This window comes from Labeo rohita, chromosome 12, assembly GCF_022985175.1.
Source record: "Labeo rohita strain BAU-BD-2019 chromosome 12, IGBB_LRoh.1.0, whole genome shotgun sequence".
Lineage (NCBI taxonomy): Eukaryota > Metazoa > Chordata > Actinopteri > Cypriniformes > Cyprinidae > Labeo > Labeo rohita.
In genome coordinates, this window is record NC_066880.1 from 24,953,581 (window position 1) to 24,978,223 (window position 24,643).

General features: G+C 35.3%; 1 protein-coding gene across 1 annotated transcript in view; it reads left to right on the plus strand.

The window, feature by feature from the left end:
• ank3b (ankyrin 3b) overlaps positions 1-24,643 on the plus strand; it is a 120,998-nt gene that overhangs the window by 73,735 nt on the left and 22,620 nt on the right. The window contains 8 exon segments of the mRNA XM_051124506.1: positions 4,498-4,621; positions 11,303-11,405; positions 12,362-12,468; positions 17,167-17,391; positions 21,807-21,961; positions 22,381-22,592; positions 23,710-23,917; positions 24,507-24,603. Coding sequence (XP_050980463.1) covers positions 4,498-4,621; positions 11,303-11,405; positions 12,362-12,468; positions 17,167-17,391; positions 21,807-21,961; positions 22,381-22,592; positions 23,710-23,917; positions 24,507-24,603 — 1,231 coding nt within the window.

Consider the following 24,643-nt stretch of genomic DNA (forward strand, 5'->3'; position numbering starts at 1 on the left):
AATGTAACCGTCTTACGCATTTGGTATCTGCTGTTTTTGACCAAAGTAATATTACAGCAACCAAACCTTTATGTTCTGAGACTTTAACTAAACCAACGTTGACAGAGCCATCGTGTTTTGTGAATGTTTGTAATGCTACTTTGCAGAGCAAGATCTTGAAGGGTTGCCATATCCATTTGTTATAAGCTATGCTTATTAACCTTCTTTAGTTTTGGGCTCGGCTCCTAATTTTGAAATTCTGTTATGTGGCTTATTTCCAAGAAAACGTATTTGATTTTGAATATATTATGGGCTTGTTCTATTTTGCTGGGGGTTTTTTTCTAGAAAGATCTGGCAACACTAATTAGTCAAAATGTAACCGCCTTGTGCGTTTGGCATCCGCTGTTTTTGACCAAAATATTATTACAGTAACAAAAGATTTATGTTCAAGAGATTTTAACTGAATCACCATCGACAGAGCCATGATGTTTTGCATATGTTTGTAAGGCGACTTAGCAGAGCAAGCTCTTAAATGGTTGCCATGTCCACTTATTATAAGCTATTCTTATAAAGTTGTTTTGGTTAGGTTTGCTCATAATTTTGATATTTTGTTGGGTGGCTTATTTCCAAGATAACATGTTTGATTTTGAATATATTATGGGCTTTTTTTCTTTTTTTTTTTTGCTTTTGCTGTTTTTTTTGGAAGATCTGGCAACACTAATATGACAATGTATTCATGTATTCTGTGATTTCTGTGGTGGTCCCTACCTGAAGTCAATTCGGTTGTGTAATAGGGTTGTCACTCCTGTAAACTACTGAAATGTGTGCATACAGAATTAAGCACTAAAGGGTGAAATGACAAACAAATTTAGCTACGTTGTGTACTTGGCTTTTAAAAAGTGGGCATTGCACTTTAAAAGTGGAGGCAGACGAATGCGAGCTTTGGGTTTAAGTGGACTAAATGACTGGAGAATGCCAGTAAAATAAAATTAAAAATGTTTGCGGATGAATTGTTCATGATAAGATCTGTAATATCCATTTAGAAAATAGACAGCATGATTTTTCATTTCACGCTGACTTTAAAATTGCAGGGATTATAAGCAGGTGTCGCAATGTGTTCAGTGATTCCCGAATGGAATGGGATTGAGAGTTCCTGGAGTTTGTACTCTGGCAGCTCAAGCGCGCTGTTCCCGGGGGGCCGTGGTCAGGTGGCAGGCGGCCTTTTTCCGTTGGTCTCCCTCCTTTTTTACTATTTGTTCTGCTGGCTGTAGAAGGGCTCTTTTGTTGTCCCTCTGTTGTACAGGGTCTGATTACACAGAGCACCTCAGCACCAGCACAAATTACCATAGAAATACGCCCCCTTCCACTTCTATTGTGTCCCACCCCAGCTGGGGGCTCCTACGGCATGAGGAATGCCGAGATCCGATCACCACACTCGCTCTGAAAGTGCCTCAAGTGTTACCTCGCTCCCGCGATGACCTCACACGGATCAGACTCGCGCCGGCCCCTCACCGTTTGAACGCCCTGTCAGGCCACGGCAGAGGGGTGTGTGTGTGTGCACAGACAGAGGCAACCGGATCGTTTCAGACACTGTGGACAGGGCCGTGGTAGACATGTGGAAGTAATCGTGTCGTTTGGAGTTTTACCGGACTGAGGAAGTTTGGCTTCTGGGAGAGAAAAAGGACAAAGAGGACCTGTAAATATTTTTAAAGCTCGTGGGAAGATGAAGGATGGCGTTGGTTGTTCAGTGTAAGAGAACTTGCTAGTTATGATTCAGTCACACTGTCTAAAAACACACAGCACGATAGTTTTAGAAGTAGTAGGGAAAGTGTGAGAAAGATGATATCTATGTCTGTGTGTTTAAGTTTACCTACAAAACTGTGACCAAAAGTTTGCTTTAACCTCCTTTTTGGGACGTCCTTAATAAAGTAAAATTTTAACGGTTAGTTTTAATGCAGTAAAACTTCTAATTAGCTTGGTAAGTGTGTTATGTTAGTGTTTTTGCTGATCTGTTAAGCTGTGCTAGTGTTCAGGGTGCTAGTGAATAACTTTATTGTGTAAGAGGCTGAACTGATTTGGCTTTCTTTTTAGGACATTCCACAGTTTAACTGTGTAAATATGATTGTGTGTGTTTGCATGAAAGAGAGTGAAAGTTGCCGTGGGGCTTATTTTGGGGGGAGGTGGTTGCCAGGGTGATTAGGACTGGAGTGGAGGGAAGGGGGGGTGTCGATGTTGGAATGCTGTGCTCCCCAATCTCTCTCCTAGCCTGCATTCACAGCGTAGTTGAATGTGGCCCAATTATGATTTTTATGTAAACGTTACGTGACAGAGGTGTTTTGTGAATGACAATGTGAACAGAAAACATATAATGTTGATTTTGGGCCACTTCCAAAAGTGGAAGTAAATCTGATTCAAAGCTGATCGTACATTCTAGCTTTGTTCTAAATCATTAACCTTAAATATTTACCTTATCAATTTAAGTTAGTGTGTGGATACATTTAGCTATGAAGTACAAAAAATAGTAATCAAAAATGGTGACATCTAAATACCTACCTGGTTTGATTTAAGTCAAAAATATAATTTAAAAATATTTATATTATTTAACTGAAATATAATTTAACCGAACCAACCTATATAGATCAATTTATACAAACAAAACTAATTTAATGAGTGAGATTACTTGAGAAACTCACTGTTTTTCTCTTTAAAAATTCTCTTTTTAAAGAAATTTAGAATGAAATGTTTTGCCAGTTTGCTATGTTCAGTATATGCTGTAAAAAGGTTTTTAGGTTTTACAAGAGAATACTATTTTAAAATATGAATTTTTCTACTTCAAAATGTAACTTAGTTCAGTGTGGTACTGGCTGTTTCTTTGTACAAAATGGGATGACATGAACATGATATTATTGATCGTATTTCTTACAGTAATGTGCATATGAAATTATCTTTTTATGTATTATTAAATAATTAAATAATCATTTATTAATATTATTGTAAGTATTATACAGAAACATACATAAATATTTGTTTCTTTATATACATTAAATGATCAATATAACATGAGTAACCATGCGATATGATTGTATATTGGCAGGTAATCAATACTAAATACTATTATTAAATACTATTATTATTATTATTATAAAATATTATTTATTGAATAACAATATTTAATAAACAACAGCAACAGCCAACGTATTATTTGCTAGCCAATTCACTCAAAAATACTCTGATATGCAGCATTAAATTTACGTAAAATATGTGACCCTGGACCACAAATCCAGTCATAAGTAGCATGGGTATATTTGTAGCAAATAGGCAAAAATACATTGTATGGGTCAAAATGATAGATTTTTCTTTTATGGCAAAAATCATTAGGATATTAAATAAAGATCATGTTCCGTGAAGATATTTTGTTAATTTCCTATCATATATTAAAACTTGCAGTGGTAAGAATAATGTAAAGGCAGTTTTCTCAGTATTTTGATTTTTTTGCACCCTCACATTCCATACTTTCTAATAGTTGTATCTCGGACAAATATTGCCCTATCCTAACAAACGACACATCAGTGGAAAGCTTGTTAACAAACTGCATATCAAGTCTAAACAAGTATGTTATCCCTTCAAAGCTCTTAAAACTACATTCTGTGACTCAAAACCAGTATTAATTATCAAATGATGGTGGATTTTTGTGTCCGCCATGACACAGTACAAACGATGAAATGGGTTCTGATATCACTAGAATACCACACTCCTCTCAGCCAATCAGATTTGAGGACCAGAAAGAACTATTGTATAAATATAAATATCTTTTAATCTTATGTAAAATATATGATTGTTTATACTGTATTAATAAGAAATGATTCATATGTATTTATAGATTAAGTATATGTTTTATTATTAAAAGCAGTAGTATTAGTGTTACCATGTAGGTGATATGAAAATTCAGAAAATCATAATTGGGTGCTTTTCTCTTGCAGTGCTTTTTCTTGCAGTCTTCCTCTCTCTGTTTCTGTGACCCACTTCACCGCTGCTCTGCTGTAGAGTCCATTACTGCAATGTCTGAGGATGGATGGCCTGTTTGAATCTATCTTGTCAGAGATGCATATTAAAAACAGATTTATGGTCACCATGAGCGAGCTGCAACATATGGTCTTGATGTTCTCTAAGTGGCTTGCTTACATTTCTGTGCTTATAATAATATAATCTAAACAAAAATTGCATGAATCTGCAGCCATGAAAGAGCTTGGGAAGCGTGCCAGTGACTGTTGCGGGATTGGTGGGGGGCATTTTGGTTGGATCCAGCCATTCATTCTTAACCCCAACATGAAATCAAAATTTACCCTATTTACTTTATCTTATTCCCCATGATTCATCGGTGCACGGTTTTCCAAAGAAAAATTGGAAACATGACGGAAGTAAAATGGGTTTTGAATGCCATCCATGTTGACTCTGTAGGGTCATTGTTGTAGTTCTCTTCTCTCTGAAGGGTGTAGTAATTCTTTCTTTTGCTGACAGGTGAGGATGCAATGACAGGAGAAACGGACAAGTACCTGGGACCGCAAGATCTGCGAGAGCTCGGAGACGACTCTCTCCCTCAGGAAGGATACGTGGGATTCAGTGTTGGAGCCCGTACGGCCAGGTAATGTGCCCTCACCACATGCAGAAATTGAAGTCCAAACAGCTTTTTACATTATTTTGAAAATTGCAGTTTATCTGTTACTGTTTTCAGCACGACTTACACCATGGAAAGGTGTGGAAGCCTGTTTCCCCCACTGAATTAAAAAAAAAAAAAAGGTTATTGTGACCTTTTTCTCAGAATTGCGTGATACAAACTTGCAATTCTGACTTTTTTCTTAGAATTACAAGATATAAACTCAATTGCGAGAAATAAAGTTAGAATTGCAAGATAAAAGCTCACAGTTGTGAGTTATAAAGTCAGAATTGCAAGATATAAACTCACAATTCTTTTTTCTTAAAAGTACGATATAAATTTTAAAAAAAAGTCAATTGCAAGATAACTCATAATTTTGACTTTTTTCTCAGAATTACATGATATAAATTCAACTGTGAGAAATAAAATCAAAATTGCGAGATAAAACTCACAATTGTGAGTTATAAAGTCAGAAATGCAAGATATAAACAATTATTTTTTCTTAAAATTACACCATTTAAAAAAAATAAAGTCAGAATTGCAAGATAAAAACTCAGTTCTGTCTTTTTAACTTGCAACTGCGAGTTTATGTCACACAGTTCTGACTGTAACTTGCAGTTGCAAGCTTGTATTATGCGATTCTGACTTAATTTCTCAGAATTGTGAGTTTATATCTCACAATTTTGACTTTCTATCTCACAATTCTGACTTTATAACTCACAATTGTGAGTTTATATCTCCATTCTGAAAAAAACTCTGAATTACAAGTTTGTATTACCTAATTGTGAGAAAAAAGTCAGAATTGAGAGATATAAACTCACAATTACCTTTTTAATTTTTTATTCAGTGGCGTAAACGTGCTTCCATAGAAAGCTGTAGATGCTACTGCACCCTGAAATTTATGTATTTGAGTTGCATATAACATTTCCATCCATTGGAATAATACTGTTTTAACAAATAAAGTTAATATGATACTTATTTGTCAGTCATACATAAATAAAACAGGTAGGATTTCATTAATAGTAATGGTAAAAAAATGAAATTATTTTAAATACACGATAACCAGGTTTATTTAACATGAATAAATCAGTTTCTTTAAATATCATACTAATGCTCATACTTTGAACTAATTAAATATTGCTTGTTAGCTATATTTTAATCATGTTCATGCTTTTTACTGAAGAAAATTAATTTTCACAATGAACAGATCTTAAGCAATCTGAGTAAGTGTATTTTGAAAATGATTACAATTAATCAATTAAATGGAAATAGTTCATAAACTGAAATCTAAACTTATTTTTTTCTTTTTTTGTGAGTGCAGATTGACAAATATGTATCACATTAAGTAATAGAAATAATGAAAATTTGATACACAATTTTAATTAGTGCTGTCAAATCGATTCATCGATTAATCGCAATTAATCACATCCAAAATAAAAGTTTGTTTACATATTGCATATACATATTACATGTAATATGTATATAATATGTATATGTAATATGTAAACACAAACTTTTATTTTGGACGCGATTAATCAGTTTGACAGCACTAATTTAAATACATAAATCTTGAATTTCTGTCTAAATATTTTTGGATTGTAAAGTCTGTAGGTTCAAACCCCACGAGTTCTGAGTCATGTAGTTATGACCATTGAGTCATTCTCTTAACATCAGTATATCTGTAGGAATCTTGCTGTAAGTTGTATTGCCATCAGTACTAATTTCCTACTATCATAGTTTAAGATTATTACACATATTAGGTATCTGGGCGACACCGTTTCACAATATCTGGACTGTTGGACCAGGTTAACAGACCACATAAGATAAGAGAACACATTAGACTATTTAAGGGATAGTTCACCCAAATTTTGCTTGTCCTCTTGTTGTTCCAGACCCATGTGACCTTTTTTTTCCTCTGTAAAACAAAATTAGATGTCTTGAAGGATATTAACTGACACTATCATCTAAATGATGTGTTTTGTGAATGGAGAGTATTCATGAGCGCAGTACCCAGCTGTTGGTTCCTGATTCCTGTCTAATCTAGAGGCTGTACACTCTTTATTTACATTGTGTGTTGGCCGCCTGCTGTCATCTTTTGATTCAGTACCATGTGCTGTTGAGTGAGAAGGCCGTAGCTAATGTTTAACCTACATGTAACTCGCTTCAGGGTATTTTCCCTCCAACAAACAGAAGTTTGACAGCATTCAATAATCGAAAGGGTTGAGTGAGATTTCAAACTACTGTACTGTACACGCAAGCCACAAAACAGGAAATTACAATCACGTTCAATGTCAGCCCTCAGCATTTGTCACTGAGAGGACACTGTTTATTTAATGACTTGACATTACAGTGTGAAAGCACATTTGTGAACCTGGACCACAAAACCAGTCATAAGGGTCAATTTTTTTAAATTGAGATTTATACATCATCTGAATGGAATAAACAAGCTTTCCACTGATGTATGGTCTGTTAGGATAGGACAATATTTGGCTGAGATACAACTATATGAAAATCTGTAATCTGAGGTTGTGAAAAAATCTAAATATTGAGAAAATCACCCATAAAATTGTCCAAATGAAGTTACTAATCAAAAATTAAGTTTTGATATATTTACGGTAGGAAATTTACAAAATATCTTCATGGAACACGATCTTTACTTGGCGTAAAAAAAAATGAAATGTAAAATCGTGTTAGAAATGGTTGGTTTGGATGTCAAATGTTGCCTTGTGATTATATTTAACCTTTAACCTTTTTATAGGCATTTATCGTATATTTTTTTTTTCGACCAATATCTGTGATTATATTTAGTTTATTAGTATCATCCAGTATTGGATGTTTATTGGCCAATATTTATAATTAATCACTAATTTTAAAATTTTACTAGGGCTAACGATTAATCGTGATTAATCGCATACGAAATAAAAGTTTGAGTTTACCTAATGTGTGTGTAGTGTGTGTAATTATTATGTATATATTAATACAAACAAATTCATGTATTTATATATATTTATATTTATATTTAAAAAATATTTACAAGTATATGTATTTATTATAATTTTTGTATAATTTATATTATATATAAATAAAATATTTTATTAATAACACATTTCTCTTAAATATATACATTAATTTGTGTGTATTTATATATACATAATAATTATTACACACATTTATAAGGCAAACTCAAACTTTTATTTTGTATGCGATTAAACACGATTAATTGTTTGACAGCCCTAATTTTTTTTAATTACTTTTCTTTAACTTTGTACCTATTATTTGTTGTTTTAATTTTTTTATTGAGAAAAGTATTATTTATTGTAGTCTTTAGTGTTTTCATTTTTGATTTAAAGCGGTATTTATTTACTGCATTTGGTTATTGTCCATAAAAAGAAGATAATTACCATCCTGTCACTACTGGTAAGAATTTCAGTCTTGTTTCTCACTAATTATTATGTATTTATTTACACTATATTATGTGAAAATAGTCATATTTTAGTTTCTTTGTGCAAATGCTTTATGAAATAAATTAGCTGATTTTGTGCCTGCACCTTTAAGAAATGCTTCAGATGTGAAATGAGATACAGCACTTTGCTTTACTCATGTCTTGGGAGTCATAGGATTCTGGCACAGGACCTGGAATTATACAAGGAATAACAAATGTAGCAACACCATAAACATAAATATGATCATAACGGTTGAATATTCAGGCACATGGGTTAAGGAAAGCGTTTTCAGTTGTCATACAAAGAATTGCTTGAGATTTAAGCATACTCCATAATGACTTCTTCAGCGTTTAGGGTATCCTATTTGTGTTCTTTTCTTTACATATACCAAAAATCAGAGTAAAAAGTAAAATAAAAAAGCTCAAAATGCAGGCCCAGACATGAGATTCTGCCTCATTCAACCTCTGCATTTCTGATTTGTTGCCTTCAATTTCCTCTGTTCTTCCTCTTTCATTCCAAACTCTCACCATAGTCCCAAAGTCAGGTAAGAGGGCATGATGCTTCCGACCCTTCCCATCCCTTATCCCGAGTCATTCTAAAACCATGGAACGTTGTCGTGTACTGTGCTTTGTACATTGTTTTTCATTTGATGAAGAATACACATTCTTGCTGTCTGTGGACTATGGTTTCATTTCGATTTTAGGTTTGGTGTGTGAACCTGATTTGTCAAGTTTTCTTTTTCTTTTCAGGTTTAATTGCCGTAAACATTTCCGTTTTTGTCCTCTTGAGTCCAGTTACTGTACCAAATTGTTTTTCAATGTAGCTTCCAGGGATGCATGAAGAGCCTCATCAGCTGAATCAAATTTCATTCATCTAAACCGGCAAGCTCGCAGACCACAGTACATGCTCACAAGAAACCTTTGGCAGACAGGCAGTGCCAGATTTTGCTGTGAACTGAGAACCCACGTCATATTGATTTCTGATTGGGCACAGCCTTTGGAAATAGCACGCACATGTTAGCTCAGTCTGCATTAATGCACCTGGCCTTACTGCAAATAGAAATGAAAGCTAGAGTCAGGATACAATAAACAACTTCCAGATCTGTTTTACCTTTAGTATAGTTTTATTTCATTTTATTTAACTCGCTCAAACAGCTTTAGAGAATGTCCCATATAAACGGTAGGTTTCCATGAACAGAGTGATATTTTTGGTCAAATAAAAACAGTTTAATCCATGGTATGAACTTCTTAAGGGAGAAGTCCACTTCCAGAACAACAATTCACAAATAATTTACTCACCCCCTTGTCATCCAAGATGTTCATGTCTTTCTGTCTTCAGTCGTAAAGAAATTATGTTTTTTGAGGAAAGCATTTCAGGATTTTTCTCCATATAATCGACTTGATTGGTGCCCCGATTTTGAACTTCCAAAATGTAGTTTAAATGCAGCTTCAAAGGGCTCTAAACGATCCCAGCCGAGGAAGAAGGGTCTTAATAAAAATTTGTATACTTTTTCAGCACAAAATCTCATGTAGCACAGGTTCTAGGATGTGCGTTCACGACACTACGTACTATTGAATCACGCTGAAATGTCACGTGGAACGTTGGCGGAACTACAGACCCAGTGTTTACAAAGCGAACGTGCAAAGACTAAGAAAGTGCAAGTAAGTCAAACGCTGTTTTCAAAACAAAAAGGCACAAGGTTGTCAGACGATTCTAAAGTTGTAGGAGAAAATAAGATGGTTTTTCGCCATACTCTACCTTTTTTAGCCGGAGTACACAGATGATGAACGTAGACTTGATTCGTAGTAGTGATGGGAAGTTCGGATCATTTTACCGACTCAGACCTTTGAGTCTCGTTCAGCAAAATGAACAAATTTTTTGTCGAGTCATTTCGTTCATTTTAGCAAAATGTAATTAAAATGTTATATGTTACTTCCCTAACACATCTACTGCTTGCACAAACATTGATCACACTACAAACAAGACAAATCTATAATGCTATAAGAAACAGAAAAGATGCATTCATTGCTTACTTGGGTCTTTAGTCTATGATTAGCTCACCTCACCTCTTATCTGACAAGTTTTCGGGTTTGTGTCGTTTGTTCATCACGTGACAGCCCCATAAGCTCAACCAATGCAGTGTGAGTCGGAGAAAGAATTGATTAGTTCATCTTTGGAGTCTTCAGGTTCGAGTCATTCGTTCATCTCGTGACAGCCCCATAAGATGAACAAACAACTTGAAACAGGTGAACTAATTCCAGTACAGAACCTAATAGGATGTTGCGCATGCGTGAACAAATCACTCCCCGAGATGACTCGTTCTTCCCAAGTCACATTAAAGATTCGTTCAAAATGAACAAATCGATCAAGAACGACCCATCACTAATTTGTAGCATCGTGAACGTGCATCCCAGAGCCTGTGCTACACAAGCTTTTGTGCTTAAAAAGTATACAATTTTTTATTTTTCGAAAAAAATGACAGATCGTTTTACTAGATAAGACCCTTCTTCCTCGGCTGGGATCGTTTAGAGCCCTTTGAAGCTGCATTTAAATTATATTTTGGAAGTTCAAAATCGGGGCACCAATCAAGTCCTTTATATGACGAAAAATTCTGCAATGCTTTCCTCAAAAACCATAATGTCTTTACGACTGAAGACAGAAAGACATGAACATCTTGGATGACAAGGGGGTGAGTAAATTATTTGTTAATTGTTGTTCCGGAAGTGGAATTCTCCTTTAATATGTATTTAAAGTTTTGGAAAGGAAATAAGCACCTTTTTATTCTCTCCAACTATTACTAGATCCTCCTTAGATTTACTTTATAAAAGCGCCAAAGTTTGTCTAATAATGTGTTACAATATGGCAACAGTTGCTAGTCTAAAAACATCTGAAGTGGGGTTTAACAAAGGACCAATTGCATAGTTTTTAAAAAGCAGTCTGGCGCACATTTGTGTCTTCTTTATTCAGTGCTTACAAATATTCATTGAAGATGCTGCACATCTGTTAATTCATCTCTAGACATCTATTCTCCTGTTTCTCAATGTCTAACCCATCACACCACTGTCAAATGTGGGTTTGATTTTTGTTTTGGCTATTGTGCATCAATTTCCCTGGAAGTTGCATGCAATAATGAGTGTTTTTGTTTTGTGTGTGTCTGTGTGTGTGTTTTGTGTGTATTTCACTGTCACTCCCCCGCACTGTATGGTATTAATGTAAATGCCAACAGCCTGCGCTCCTTCAGTTCGGATAGGTCCAATACACTCAACCGGAGCTCCTTCGCCCGTGACAGCATGATGATTGAAGAGATCCTGGCGCCAAGCAAGGACACGGTACGCCCTCTTTCTCCTTGCGTTTTCAGATTCTATGTTGCCTCTTTGCTGTCTTTTGAGTCTTATATCACATGGTTCATAATTTGTGAATTTAAACAATTAAAAGCATCCAGACCATAATTCAGCTCAGCTGACTTGACTCTAAACTCATTTCAACAAAGAAATGCCATGGTATTTTTGGAGTACCATGGAAAATACCAGTAATTGTTCAATATCATTGTATATAGCGAATACCATGGTGAGTATGCAAATAAAGGATTGAATGGTGGGCCAAAAAAGAAAGATTCCAGAGCAGAAATGATTTTATTACAGCAATGTAATTGTATTCACACAGTAAAATATACAACTAGGATGAAAAATTCCACTTTGTACAGTGGTTAATCTTGAAGATCTAATCAGTGCATTTGGAATGATTCAGAATCTGTCTCTTCTCTTCAAACGCTTCAGGGGGTCTGTAGAGAAATGCCCACCCTTGTTGACTCCCATTATAAGGTATAAAATGCATTGAGGAATCTGCATTGTTTCTCAATCCACAACCCAATGCAGGCAAACATGAGCTTTGCTCCACAAGATGCATTTGCTATTCTTTTACGTTCTGCTTTTCAGGCCAGGTTCTTCCTTGGTTCTCATGCATTTCTTTATCTGTTGAACTTTTATAGCTTAGCTTTTCATATTATTTTGGCTGTTTTGGTCTTGCATCAAGGGTTTTCTTCCATTATCTTCCACCTCTTAGAAATAATTCTCCCGCATGTTGTTTTGTTAATTGCGATTTTCATCAACCACAAGACAAGGCGATAATTGTGTGGTCGAGCTGTTAATTGCAGAGAGCCGAGTCTCAGTCTCTTATGAGAGGACTGTGAAAGCACAGGCCGTTTACCGTGGTTCACCACAGAACTGCAGTGAATGGAAATATGAGTAGTATGTTCAGTTCTGAACAAGCTTGTTTTGTGTTTCAGCACCTGGCTTTAGCAAAAGATTACAACGCAGACTCAATGAGACGCTATAGCTGGACGCCGGACACTCTGGACAACGTGAACATGGTCTCCAGCCCCGTCCATTCAGGGTAAAGCCAGCATCATCTTTATTATTCTTACAATTATGGTTAGTGATTTGAACAAGACATTAAACTTAAGTATTAAGGCCCTGATATACAAAGTTGGTTTTGGTTCTTCGCTTAAGGGTTAAAAGAAGTTCAAAGCATCTGAATTTATATAGTGACCACCATAGTGATTTAGAAATGTTTGCACCAGCTCAGTACAGCACTCCAGTCAAATCAAGTTACATGATGTTTACTTATATAGCATTTATGCAATAGATTGCTTTAAAGTGGGGCTGTCAAACGATTAATCGCAATTAATCGTGATTAATCGCATACGAAATAAAAGTTTGAGTTTGCCTTATATATATGTGTGTACTGTGTGTAATTATTATGTATATATAAATACAAACACATTCATGTTTATTTTAAAGAAATATTTATAAGTAGATGTATTTATTGTAATTTTTATATAATTTATATTATGTATAATTACAAATATTTTGTACAAAAACAACATGTTTCTAAATATATACATTAATTTGTATTTATATATATATATATAATAATTACACAAGTACACACACATATATTAGGCAAACTCAAACTTTTATTTTGTATGCGATTAATCGTGATTAATCGCTTGATAGCCCTACTTTAAAGCTGACAGTTTTTGAGTATTAAACATGAAATGTCAGTGTTGGTTTCAATTAGAATCACAACTTCAGTTGCTATTATAAAGCAGCTCTCCGGTGTGTTCATGTTTTTGCTTGCATCTGATCTCAAAGGACTAAACTGAATTATGTAATCACCCCAGACCAAAGCTAATTCGAAGGTGTTTACCAGCCCAAGCCATGTTCTCTGGAAAGTTTGCTTTGGCAAGCTGTTTTGAGTTTGTAAAATGAACATCAATTTTGGCCGATTTTGTTTGAAAAGACATCACAGCAGTGTGTTTCTTACTTTCACTTTAAAAGGAATCCCGGGTATTAAGATTTGTATGGCTTAATATAACATAAATGATGTCTCTTTTTAAAATATGTAGTAGAAAACCTGTGAAAGACAGGTTTTCTACTACATCATTTTATACAACCCAGGCTCACTGGAAATACATGCCTTTATATACATTTCTGCAACACTGTAATTATGTACCTCACTGCACGTTTCCAGATGTCCAGAGAGTGGTGCTAAAACACACGTTCAATACGTGACAATGGCATGTTTTTATTGCGATGGTACAGGCACGTATTGCTGCGGTTTTATTACGCTGCTTAAGGTACGTATTATGGCTATTCAGAATTTAAATATCTGGGTAGTGCCGCTAAAGGTTAACGCTCTATCATGTTGGAAATATCCTCTACACCAAACCCAACCCTAAACCTAACGATATTGTTAACAAATGCAAAAGTGATATAAAAATGCAGTTTTTTGATGCAGCTGTGCTATTTTAACTTCCTTATGCGGATTTGAGTCTTACTGGAGCTCTTCATAACTCAAGTGCAACGCCGGATCACGTGAGCTACCGAGCAAACCTACTGAATTAGAAGACTCATGCATATGAAGCTGTACATGTGACGACCAGTGTTGGGGGTAACGTATTACAAGTAATGCGAGTTACGTAATATTATTACTTTTTCTAAGTAACTAGTAAAGTAAGCATTACTTTTTAATTGACAAGAAAATATCTGAGTTACTTTTTTCAAATAAGTAACGCCAGCTACTTTTCCCCCCATTTATTTGATTAAAAGCTCTCCTTTCCCCATGTTGAGAGAAATCGGGAGTAAGATGTTAGTTCTAGAATAAATGTGAACATGCATTAATTCATCTTACTCACAAAAAACAGATTCAGTAATCCACCAAATGAATAAAAAACAGTGAAATTCAACTCAGAATATGATGCAAACCTGCAATACCCTTTATGCATTTAATCCCATTTTATTAACCGATGTCATTGCTGCCGACCTTTGATGATCCAATTCAGCCATACTAATAAGCAAAAATGACTCAAGATAATCTAACATTTGTTTTCCTTTTTTTTATTGCTGAAGAGTTGGTATTTTTATCTTCTGCAGTCTACTGTACAGACGTGAATTTACTTTTCTCAAAGCCTGAGGCTTTTGGTGTGAAAAGGCTTTTACATTTGCCAAAAATAGAACTTTGTATATTAAAAACAAACAAGCAAGCCCTGCCCTGATTTGAAAAGTAACACAAAAGTAAAATAATGCATTACTTTCCATAAAAAGGAATACAAGTTGTCAGAGTTTTACTGCGTCTAGTGTTCATTTCAACTGGAAACTGCGGTGATTTGTACATATAGGTACATTTTTTCAGTTTTGCATAAATGTATATACAGGCACGTATTTCCAATAAGCTTTGGAATATAGGGGCACCATTATATTGAATGGCTGAAATGGCTGCACTCAGTGAGCTACTGGCACTACCTGTTGCTATTTTTACTGCAACAAAACTCAGAAAATAAAATACTTATATGATGCCACAGTGTTCGACATTTGGCTGTAATTTTCAGTCGAAGGGCAACAAAAGCAGCAATATAAACCTTCACTGCTTTTCCTAGCGGTAAGAAGAGGAGAAAAGAATGGGAAGATGCCTGTGGACAGATAAAACTTCCTAAAGTCCAAGGTCTTTGTTTTCTTCACTTTAGCCATGATGCCTTTGGGGATTTTAGTAGACCACAGCTACTGAAAGAGCTCATAGAAGGCAGAGACAAGAAAAGCTAGATGCCATCCTGGCAGGATGCAAACATGTCGATGCTTGTCATGATGCTGCAGACACTGAAGGAGTTTCTCAGCACCGTTTTCACTCGATATCCAGGGTGTTTAGACTCCTTGTGGGGAAAATCGATGGTACAGCATTTAGTTTAAGTCTACGTTTATACCCATAACCACCAACAAGCTCTTTCAGTAACTGTCGTCCTCGTATTAGTATTTTATTTTTAGAGTTTGTTGTGGTAAAAATAGCAGCAGGTAGTGCCAGTAGCTCAGAGAGTGCAACCATTTTACGTGGCACCCTAAAACGATGCGATCAGTGAATCAGACTGAATGAAAAATATAATGGCGTTAATGGGAAAACTATTTTTAAAATGTGGATTTGTTAAATACCATAAATCTTTCATGGGTTTTCTACTACATATTTAAGTAAAAAACATTATTTATTTCATATTAAGCCATACAAGTCTTAATACCCGGGGTTTGCTTTAAGTGTATCAGGGCCTTTAAAATTCATTGCAAATTATATCTCATTTGTGAGACTGAAGAAGTATGCTGTTGCTTGCATTTTTAGTGAATGAGAAACTGAAAAAATCCTACATACATTACACGAGGAACCATAATATCACAGAGAATTGGAGGTAGGGTTGGGTATTGTTTGAATATTAGCGATTCCGATTTCAATTATGCTTATCATTTCTGATTCTTTGATTCCAATAAGGTATAAAAAATTAAGAGTTAAACATTTAGATATCAAACATTTATTCTTTGTCTTCTGTGACCTTCTGTGGCACAAACAGCAGCAGAAATATTGGACTGCTGTCACTTTAAGACCTACTGCACAGATCTAATATACTATTACACATGCTTTTTCTTTCTCAACTGTTTACATTCACTTAAGACAAAACCAAATGTGTTTACGAAGCTATTTTGACAACTCAATTCAGTATTTCAGTACAGAAAAGAGAACACAAGTGCCGATTTGAGTTCTCTTCCTACGCTTGAATGCTTTAAAATCACATTGAAATGAACACACTTGAATCAATCAATCAAAATGTGCTTGTTTTAACAAATCCACAGTTCTCTGAAATTTAAAGCTTCAACTTCAGAACTCAGTTCTTTTTCTTTCTTTCTCAGATACATTCCTTCTCAATGCATTATATAATAATACATAATACAGAGATACAAATAAACATGTTTTTGTGTTAGTGCTAATATTAAAGTTCTTATATATTTTTTCGATATTCCATATTTCCACTTGTTTCTTTGCAGCGTTTCTCCCTCACCCCTTCAGTACGACAACAGGTGACGGTTGATCATGTGATCACAGTTTTTCCTCCCTGTGTTTGTGTTGTTGCTGTTTTCAACTCTACTTCTAGGGAAACGCAGTCCAGGCCGATTTATCAGTATAGATCACTATTTGATAACATCTTGCTGTACACATGACTATAATTGTCACTTATTCTTTTTAAATCCTTTTTATTATCATGTACTGTATACAGTAGTCAACATTTGAAGTGTATCAAAACCTTTCAGCAAAATACCTGTTTTGAATCTTAGGACAATTTTGAACTATTTTGATCCACTTCCAGTGTTGAGTACTATACTATAATGTTAAAATTGAAAGAAAGATTTCATTTTATATTCAGTGTTGTTTTTCATTATTTCAGTAGCAGTAATGTTTTAGCAATACAAATTGTTGAAGATAGATCTTAATACAAGATTTACATTACAGCACCTTAACAGTTTTGTTAAATTCTGATTCTGAACTAATTGTAACCGTCTTTCTTAATGCAGTGCCTAAATATCCAACCAATATTCTCTACCTCACTAACTTCTCACCAGGTGCATGGACTGATCCCAGATCACTTTTTCTCCTCTGATTTTCTCTCTGAAATTTGTTTGTGAGTGTGTTTTTATCACAGCATGGGACAGCTCATCTCTGAGAGCCTGTAAAATGTTGAATCTCTCTTTATCTAATCGCATTGTTTTCCTCCTGCAGGTTTTTGGTGAGCTTCATGGTGGACGCCCGTGGCGGTTCCATGCGAGGAAGTCGCCACAATGGCATGCGCATCATCATCCCGCCTCGCAAGTGCACCGCGCCAACCCGTATCACATGCCGTCTGGTCAAGAGACACAAGCTGGCATCTCTGCCACCCATGGTGGAAGGAGAAGGGCTGGCGAGCCGGCTAGTGGAGGTGGGCCCAGCGGGGGCTCAGTTTCTGGGGTAGGTTTCACCTTCATGCCCTTTTCACTCTAGCTTTTTCTTATCATTTCCATGGAAACCATCTGTGTTTGGTAGTGTGTGTCGGTGAAGTGTTTCAGCAGTGATATATAGAGAATCTTTGCCCACCACTGTTATCATGCCAATGCCCCGATACGTGGCAAGGACTCAGCGATGTACAGTAAAGCACCTTGACTTTACCCTTTGCTACAATGGAATCCTGCAGGTCGTCAAACATCAAAGTTTCCTAGTAAATATCTCAAGGACTGCTGAAAGAGCTCCACCATTACAGTAAAAAGTGTTTTGAAATGACACATATTTGCTCTGTTCCAGAACTTGGTGAGCTGCCTACATAAACAATATTTTAAGGCCAGGCACCTCAGGTGAACAGGAAAAAAATGTATATCTATAGGTCCGTATTTATATATGTCAGGGGCGTTTCCAGGAGGCAGTGTCTCCTCAAAATGGATGAGAAAAAAAACTCGATAGTACAAAAATAAAATCCTGAGCCCAGTGAGTTTTAACAGACCCCCTAAAGTGTGCGGTGAGTTTGGGTGAGGGTAATTGGTAATTTTCATTTTTGGGTGAATTATACCTTTAAAACAATAGTTTTGAACAAAATTTTCTGAAATGTTTTTAAATATGCAAATGATTTATTGTCTAATTAAATAGTCATTCATTTGCATACATTTCCATAACAGAAATTTAAAAATTTGATAAAGCCATTTTTACCATTTTGTTGAAATCAGAAATAAATCAGAAAATACTTTTAACAGCCAGAAAAAAAGCACTATGTTTTTAGAAATAAAATGTTATATGAATTACACAAAACCCCTCTGTAAAAATCTTCAGAATATAGATAGGAATAAGAAAAAAAATGAATGCAAAAATATGCAAATAGATAAAATAAACACTTAAATGTGTATTTTGCATGTTTTCCCTAGTAAAAAAGTAATAGATTTAAAATGCATTCATTTTATACTAAGTATAGTTCAAGTCTATTTACATATTTACTGACAAATCGCTCGAGACTGATATAAAAATTGTAAGTACATTTTATTTGGAGTACTACTTGTGCAAAATGCACATTTCATTAATATTAAGCCTAAAATATGTTTTAATGTCACTACTGATGAGGATTGTATGATCTGTAAATAATATCGATCTTTAAATGCAAAATAAGTTAAAGTGTACCTAAAGTGTACTTGCAATAGTTCCACTTTAACACAATCAGATATACTTAAGTACATTTTAGTTGGACTTCAGCACTACTTTCACACAATTAAAGTGCATTAAGTACAAAATTAGTTGTTCTAATTTAGCAGACTTTAAATATACCAGTTTAGTATACTAAAGTACAATTGAAGGTTTTTTTTTTTTATTAAGTACATAATATGTAAATGTATTTGTAGTAGGGCTGTCAAACGATTAATTGCATACAAAATAAAAGTTTGCCTAAAAAAATGTGTGTGTACTGTGTATTTATATGTATATATAAATACACACAAATGAATGTATATATTTATGTATAAGAAACTAGGGTTTCTTTGCATTAGTCTGAAAGAAGGCATGTTTTAAAAGCAAAATCACAAAATTGACCATTGCACTGCAAAGTGTCCTGCCTTTAGGTCATAAGCACATTCCAGATAGGAAAAAAAATGTAGGCAGTGTGCTTATGCTGCCTTCTTAGATTACTACTTCTTGGCCAAAATGTATGTCCTTCTTCATGAAGAATGCAACCCCAGAGTACACTGTGAGATGGTGGACAAAGCTAGAGAAAATTCATTCAGTATTGAAAGACTCAATAAAAACAGTCTAATCTAAATTAAAATCTACTGTTCACCCATTGTTTGTGTGTTTATATATGTCTATGTTTATTAAAATATAACGCTGTTAGATTTACAGCATGCTAATGGCAAAACCTGCTGAAATCAGTTATTAGTCAAGTCTCCTGTGTGCTCTTTGTATATGAGTAGTTGCGTATGAGTGTGCCAAATAACTCACTCATGTCATTTTGGATGCATAGTAGATGCAAGAAAGCTCACTAGGTTTTGGAACAAGCTGCTGTACTTGGAACAGGGTGAGCTATAGCTCACCGGAACATTACAATGCTAGGGCTAGTCTCCCATCCTGCAGGAATGACAAGTTGTTCCTCCTTTTTGTTCCTCTAAATGCTGCATGGATATAATTCAGTAAACTCCATCTACCTCGAAAACTCCCCCCTCTTAGCGAGGGCGAGAGCTACATTAGCCGAATCCTGCAGCTCGGGCCACGAGGAACAAAATTTTCTGGGTAGGAGTGTGTGCTTAGTGGAGTCACAGCACTTCATGTTGATTTCAACTACTACTGTTATTGACGCCATAGCTGATGTTTCCTTTGTTTCCTCCTTTACGTTCATCACACCTTTTCCTTTGAGCTTTCGGTGAATGTACACATCGCTGAAAGTGACTCATACTGGCTGTCTGGGCTGGTTATGCAGTGCTTGGTGAGCATGAGTGTCTGCAGTCATGGCTGCTGCCTTAGCCCTGTGTTTTTACGCTAAGAGAGAGTTTCATTTAACCTTTTAGTTGTAGAGAAGGTATCAGTGTTCATTTAAAGGTAGGGTCGGTCACAGAATATTCTTGAGCTTGTATTGGGATTAGGCTGTTTAGCGTCTAATGTGCCCTGTTTAACTCACAGTTCTACTGGGTCTGAGTCTGGGCCTTCAGGCATGAAATTTTCCATGGTACCTTCTCTGTCGACACATTAAATGTTTTCTTCCATGATTCCATGTTTGTCTGATGTTACTGTTTTCTTACATTGTGTAACATTAGCTATTTGATTTAAAGGGATAGTTCACACAAAAGTGAAAATTCTGTCATTGATTACTCATCCTCATGTCGTTCCAAACCCATAAGACCTTCGTTCATCTTCGCAACACAAATTAAGATGTTTTTGATGAAATCTGAGAGCTTTCCGATGGTTGAACCAGTGATGTCACATGAACTATTTTAACGATGCCCTTACGACCTTTCTGGGCCTTGAACGTGTCAGTTGTATTGCTGTCTATGCAGGGTCAGAAAGCTCTTGGATTTTATTAAAAAAATTATATTTGTGTTCTAAAGATGAACGCAGGTCTAACGGGTTTGGAATGACATGAGGGTTTAATTTTGGGGTGAACTATCCCTTTAATTGCTCCATATTAGTATAGGGCCTCTTATGTACTGGCCAGAAGAGGTTGCTTGTAATTTGTAATGGTTTCATTAACAAATTCTTAGTAATAGTTATGTTATTAGTTATTGGTTATGCCCCAGACTGCAAGAAATGCCCAACTTGAAACACTCAGAACTCTCACTTAAATAGAAAATATAGCAAGACCTTCCTAAAGTAGAAGAACCTGCCAATGGGATATGCTGTTTGCTTCTTCAGTGAGAAAAACAACATACAGACTAACCTTAAATTGAGAACCAAATTCTTAAAATAAGATTTTTTGATGGTACTTGTACTTATAATCTAAAAACAATTAACTTCAATGTACTTATTTGGCCTGAAGTGCATTCAGGGTATACATTCTGTCAGTACATGTGTTTCCTGGGAATTAAACCCTTGACCCTAGCATTATTAGCACTATGTTCTACCAATTAAATTATACAAGAATCATTGCACTCATTGCACTCTGACTCTGAAATAAGAATATATTACTAGATTTAATGCTTGAAATAAGAGCACAGAATGTATTGTTTTGTTTCTGAATTTCTAAAGCTGCACTAAAATTGTTTTGGTCATTTTATAAGCATTTTTGACTGTTATGCTATTAAAATAATCTTTACCCCACTGGCAGTTGTTTTGGTTCATTTTAGGGTTGTTTTACTATATTTAGGTGTTTTGCTTGTTTCAAACTGGCATTTCTGTGCCAAATTTACAAATTTCCTTTATCAAGCCTTGTCTTGTTCTTAAAACAAGATCGTCTGTTGTATGTTACCTCACCAACACTGTCACTCAAAACAAGAGTTTAATAAAAAAAAATGTACTCAATATTTGAATATATTTGACTGAAAATAAAGACAGATACTGTTTAAGTATAGGATCTTGTGCAGTGCATCTTTGTTTTGCATCTTTCTTGGTGTTTGAAAGATTTAATTTCAAAGCATGAAGCAGTGACGCTTGGTAAAAAAAGAAAAAAATATATATGCTAAACTAAACCATTGATTTAATCATTTCTGCATCTGTTCCCTTGGGTTCAGAATAGGAACCAGTGGTGTTTAACTGTATTAATATCAGATGCATTTGCCAAGTGCCCCTCTTTTGCACTAATGTTCCATGAATGTTCGTCATCACCATTTACTAAAGTCATCATCAGCATTTGTGTGTCTCGTTGTCTCTTGCATTTATTAGTCTAAGAGGTTCCACTGATAAAGGCCTGCGATGTGTTTTCACAGCCCTGTGATTGTGGAGATCCCTCATTTCGGCTCCATGAGGGGGAAAGAGCGAGAGCTCATTATGCTCAGGAGCGAAAACGGTGAGACCTGGAAAGAGCATCATTATGACAGCAAATCTGAAGACCTCAGTGAGCTCCTCAATGGCATGGAGGAAGGTAAAATGACAGCTATTAAATCTGCACTGTTACTGACCTTACAGGTACACGATGAGATTCAGACAAGCCTCTAGTGAGTGTTGATTACTGCTCGACGGATGTGAGTTTTTCAGTGGTGATGACAATATCTAGATTGCAGGATGGCCAATATCTCTTATAATGTGTATATATTTAGGAACAATACAATTTAGAGAGCATATGACATACAAAAACATGTTAAAATTAATTGCACAATTATTATAATCACATAGCAACACATTCACCAATGCATGCACATTTGTCATGATGCCAGCTTTTCCGTAGGCAAACATCACTCACATTTCCTAGTTTTTATGTTTGCTCCTGTAAAATATGTAATTTAAATAAAATCAAACTTACTTCCTAAAATCAGACTTACCTAATACTTATGTACTCTACAGAGCTTGAAAGTACAGCAGAGCTGGAAAAGAAGCGTATCTGCCGGATCATCACCAAGGACTTCCCACAATACTTTGCGGTGGTATCACGGATCAAGCAGGAGAGTAACCAGATGGGTCCAGATGGAGGGGTCCTGTCCAGCATGACAGTCCCTCAGGTCCAGGCCTCATTCCCTGAGGGTGCGCTCACCAAGAAGATCAGAGTTGGACTGCAGGTAAATAACAGTTTAAATAATTCCAAATTTCCATTTTTTGTGTAATTAACATCCTTTAACATCCATAAAACCTTGCAATTTCACAAAAAGGTTCTTTATAGCTGAAAAAGGTTCTTTAGCTTTAAATAAAAAAGGTTTTTTATGCTGTAAAGTCTTTTATGAAGGAAAATGGTTCTTTTAAGGCATCACTGCAAAAAAGGTCAATTTTTAAGTGTAGTGTAAGCCATTTGTAGGTTGATTCCTTTGAAAAGTGTAGCACCCCCCTATCAAAATATTCCCTTTCCAAAAAGTAGTATACTTCAAGTTTATTTTATTAAGTATACTTAAGTAAAGTTCAAGTATATATTAAGTATACTTTATGTAGTAAGTATACAAATATCAGTGTACTAATAGTAAGTGTACTATTTTAGTACCCCTTGGGATTAAACTGGCCCACTTTCTAGTATATAAGAATATTCTTCAAGTATAAAAGTGGTAAACTTTGAGAACACAACTAGTTTACATCTAAGTTTTTAGTTTGTACTGCAACTATACTAAAACTGAACTTATAGATATACTGATAGTTTACTAATTAAATACTTGTAGCATTTTTTGGTAAATTTTGAAGTATAGTCTCAGTAAACTATTAGTTTAGTTGTTTACTACTTTAATACTGTATACTCATAAGTTTTCTTTAAGTGAACTTTAAATCAGTAGTTAAGTATATATTAAGTATAAATTTAAGTATACTACTATGTCCTTATTAAGCTATTATTTTTGTATATATTTTGTTTTATGAATTGGATTCATAATGATAATCAAAATGTAGATGGAATCGATCAACACCCCAAAGCCTGACAGTCATTATTACCTTTACATTTGACATTTTATTCCATAACGTTACACACTTTTGATGTTTTTTTTTTATGTCTGATGATCCTGTTAGATTACAAGTGGAATCATCTATTGTTTCAGTTTCTTCTTCATTTGTGTTTTGGAAAATCTGTACAGAAGACGATTATGTGGGAAAACAGACATGATTTTCCCATTTGCTGATGCTATCAGTCAAAAATTGCACACTTTAATAAAGCTCATTGTGTAGATGTGTCACTTAAATGTTCTTGCTTTCTCTTAACAGGCTCAGCCTGTTCCAGATGATGCTGTGAAGAAGATCATAGGAAATCGTGCCACCTTCAGCCCAATAGTGACAGTAGAGCCTCGCAGGAGGAAGTTCCATAAGCCCATTACCATGATCATACCCGTGCCTCCGCTCTCTGGAGAAGGCGTGGTGAATGGCTACAAAGGAGACCCAACACCAAGTCTACGCCTGCTCTGCAGTATAACTGGTAGGATTGGCTTGTAGACATCATTAAACAGATATTATTGCTGATAATTAGGGTTAGCCAAAAGGCTGTTCACACCAAGAACAATAACTATATAGATAACTTACTGTCCTGTCTCACTGGACAATTTAGATTTTTTGCAAGCAAATAGGCCAATTCCAATACCAACTACAGTTTTTTTTATGCATGAGTCAACAAAGAATAAAAGAGTACAAGGACAAGATATTTATTTGCACTATTACAGGCCAAACTGGCCTTAACCAGAAATATCTGTAGCCATTTGACACTAGAAGGTTCAAACAAAGATGCTATATACATGTAGAATGAGCAGCTGTTGTTGATTAATTGTTTACTACCAATAAATGGTAGATTTTTTTTAAGATTTAAAACACAAACAAAATGGTCTAAATTTAGCTTTGTGAAATTAACTTACATAAAACATACCTGCACAAAACAAAAACAGCAGATTGATGGCCAGTCAACTGGTGCATCTCTGTTTGTCTTCTTGAGGAGGTGAATTGTAGACAGGCAAGAGCACTTACAATTTTTTCAGAAAATGTACAAATCATTTTAATGAAGCATCTCATGACAGGTGGCACATCGCCAGCTCAGTGGGAGGACATCACTGGCACTACACCTCTTACTTTTATGAATGACTGTGTGTCCTTCACCACAAACGTGTCTGCCAGGTACAAGAACAACTTATAAACTTTTCTTTTCAGATTCTCT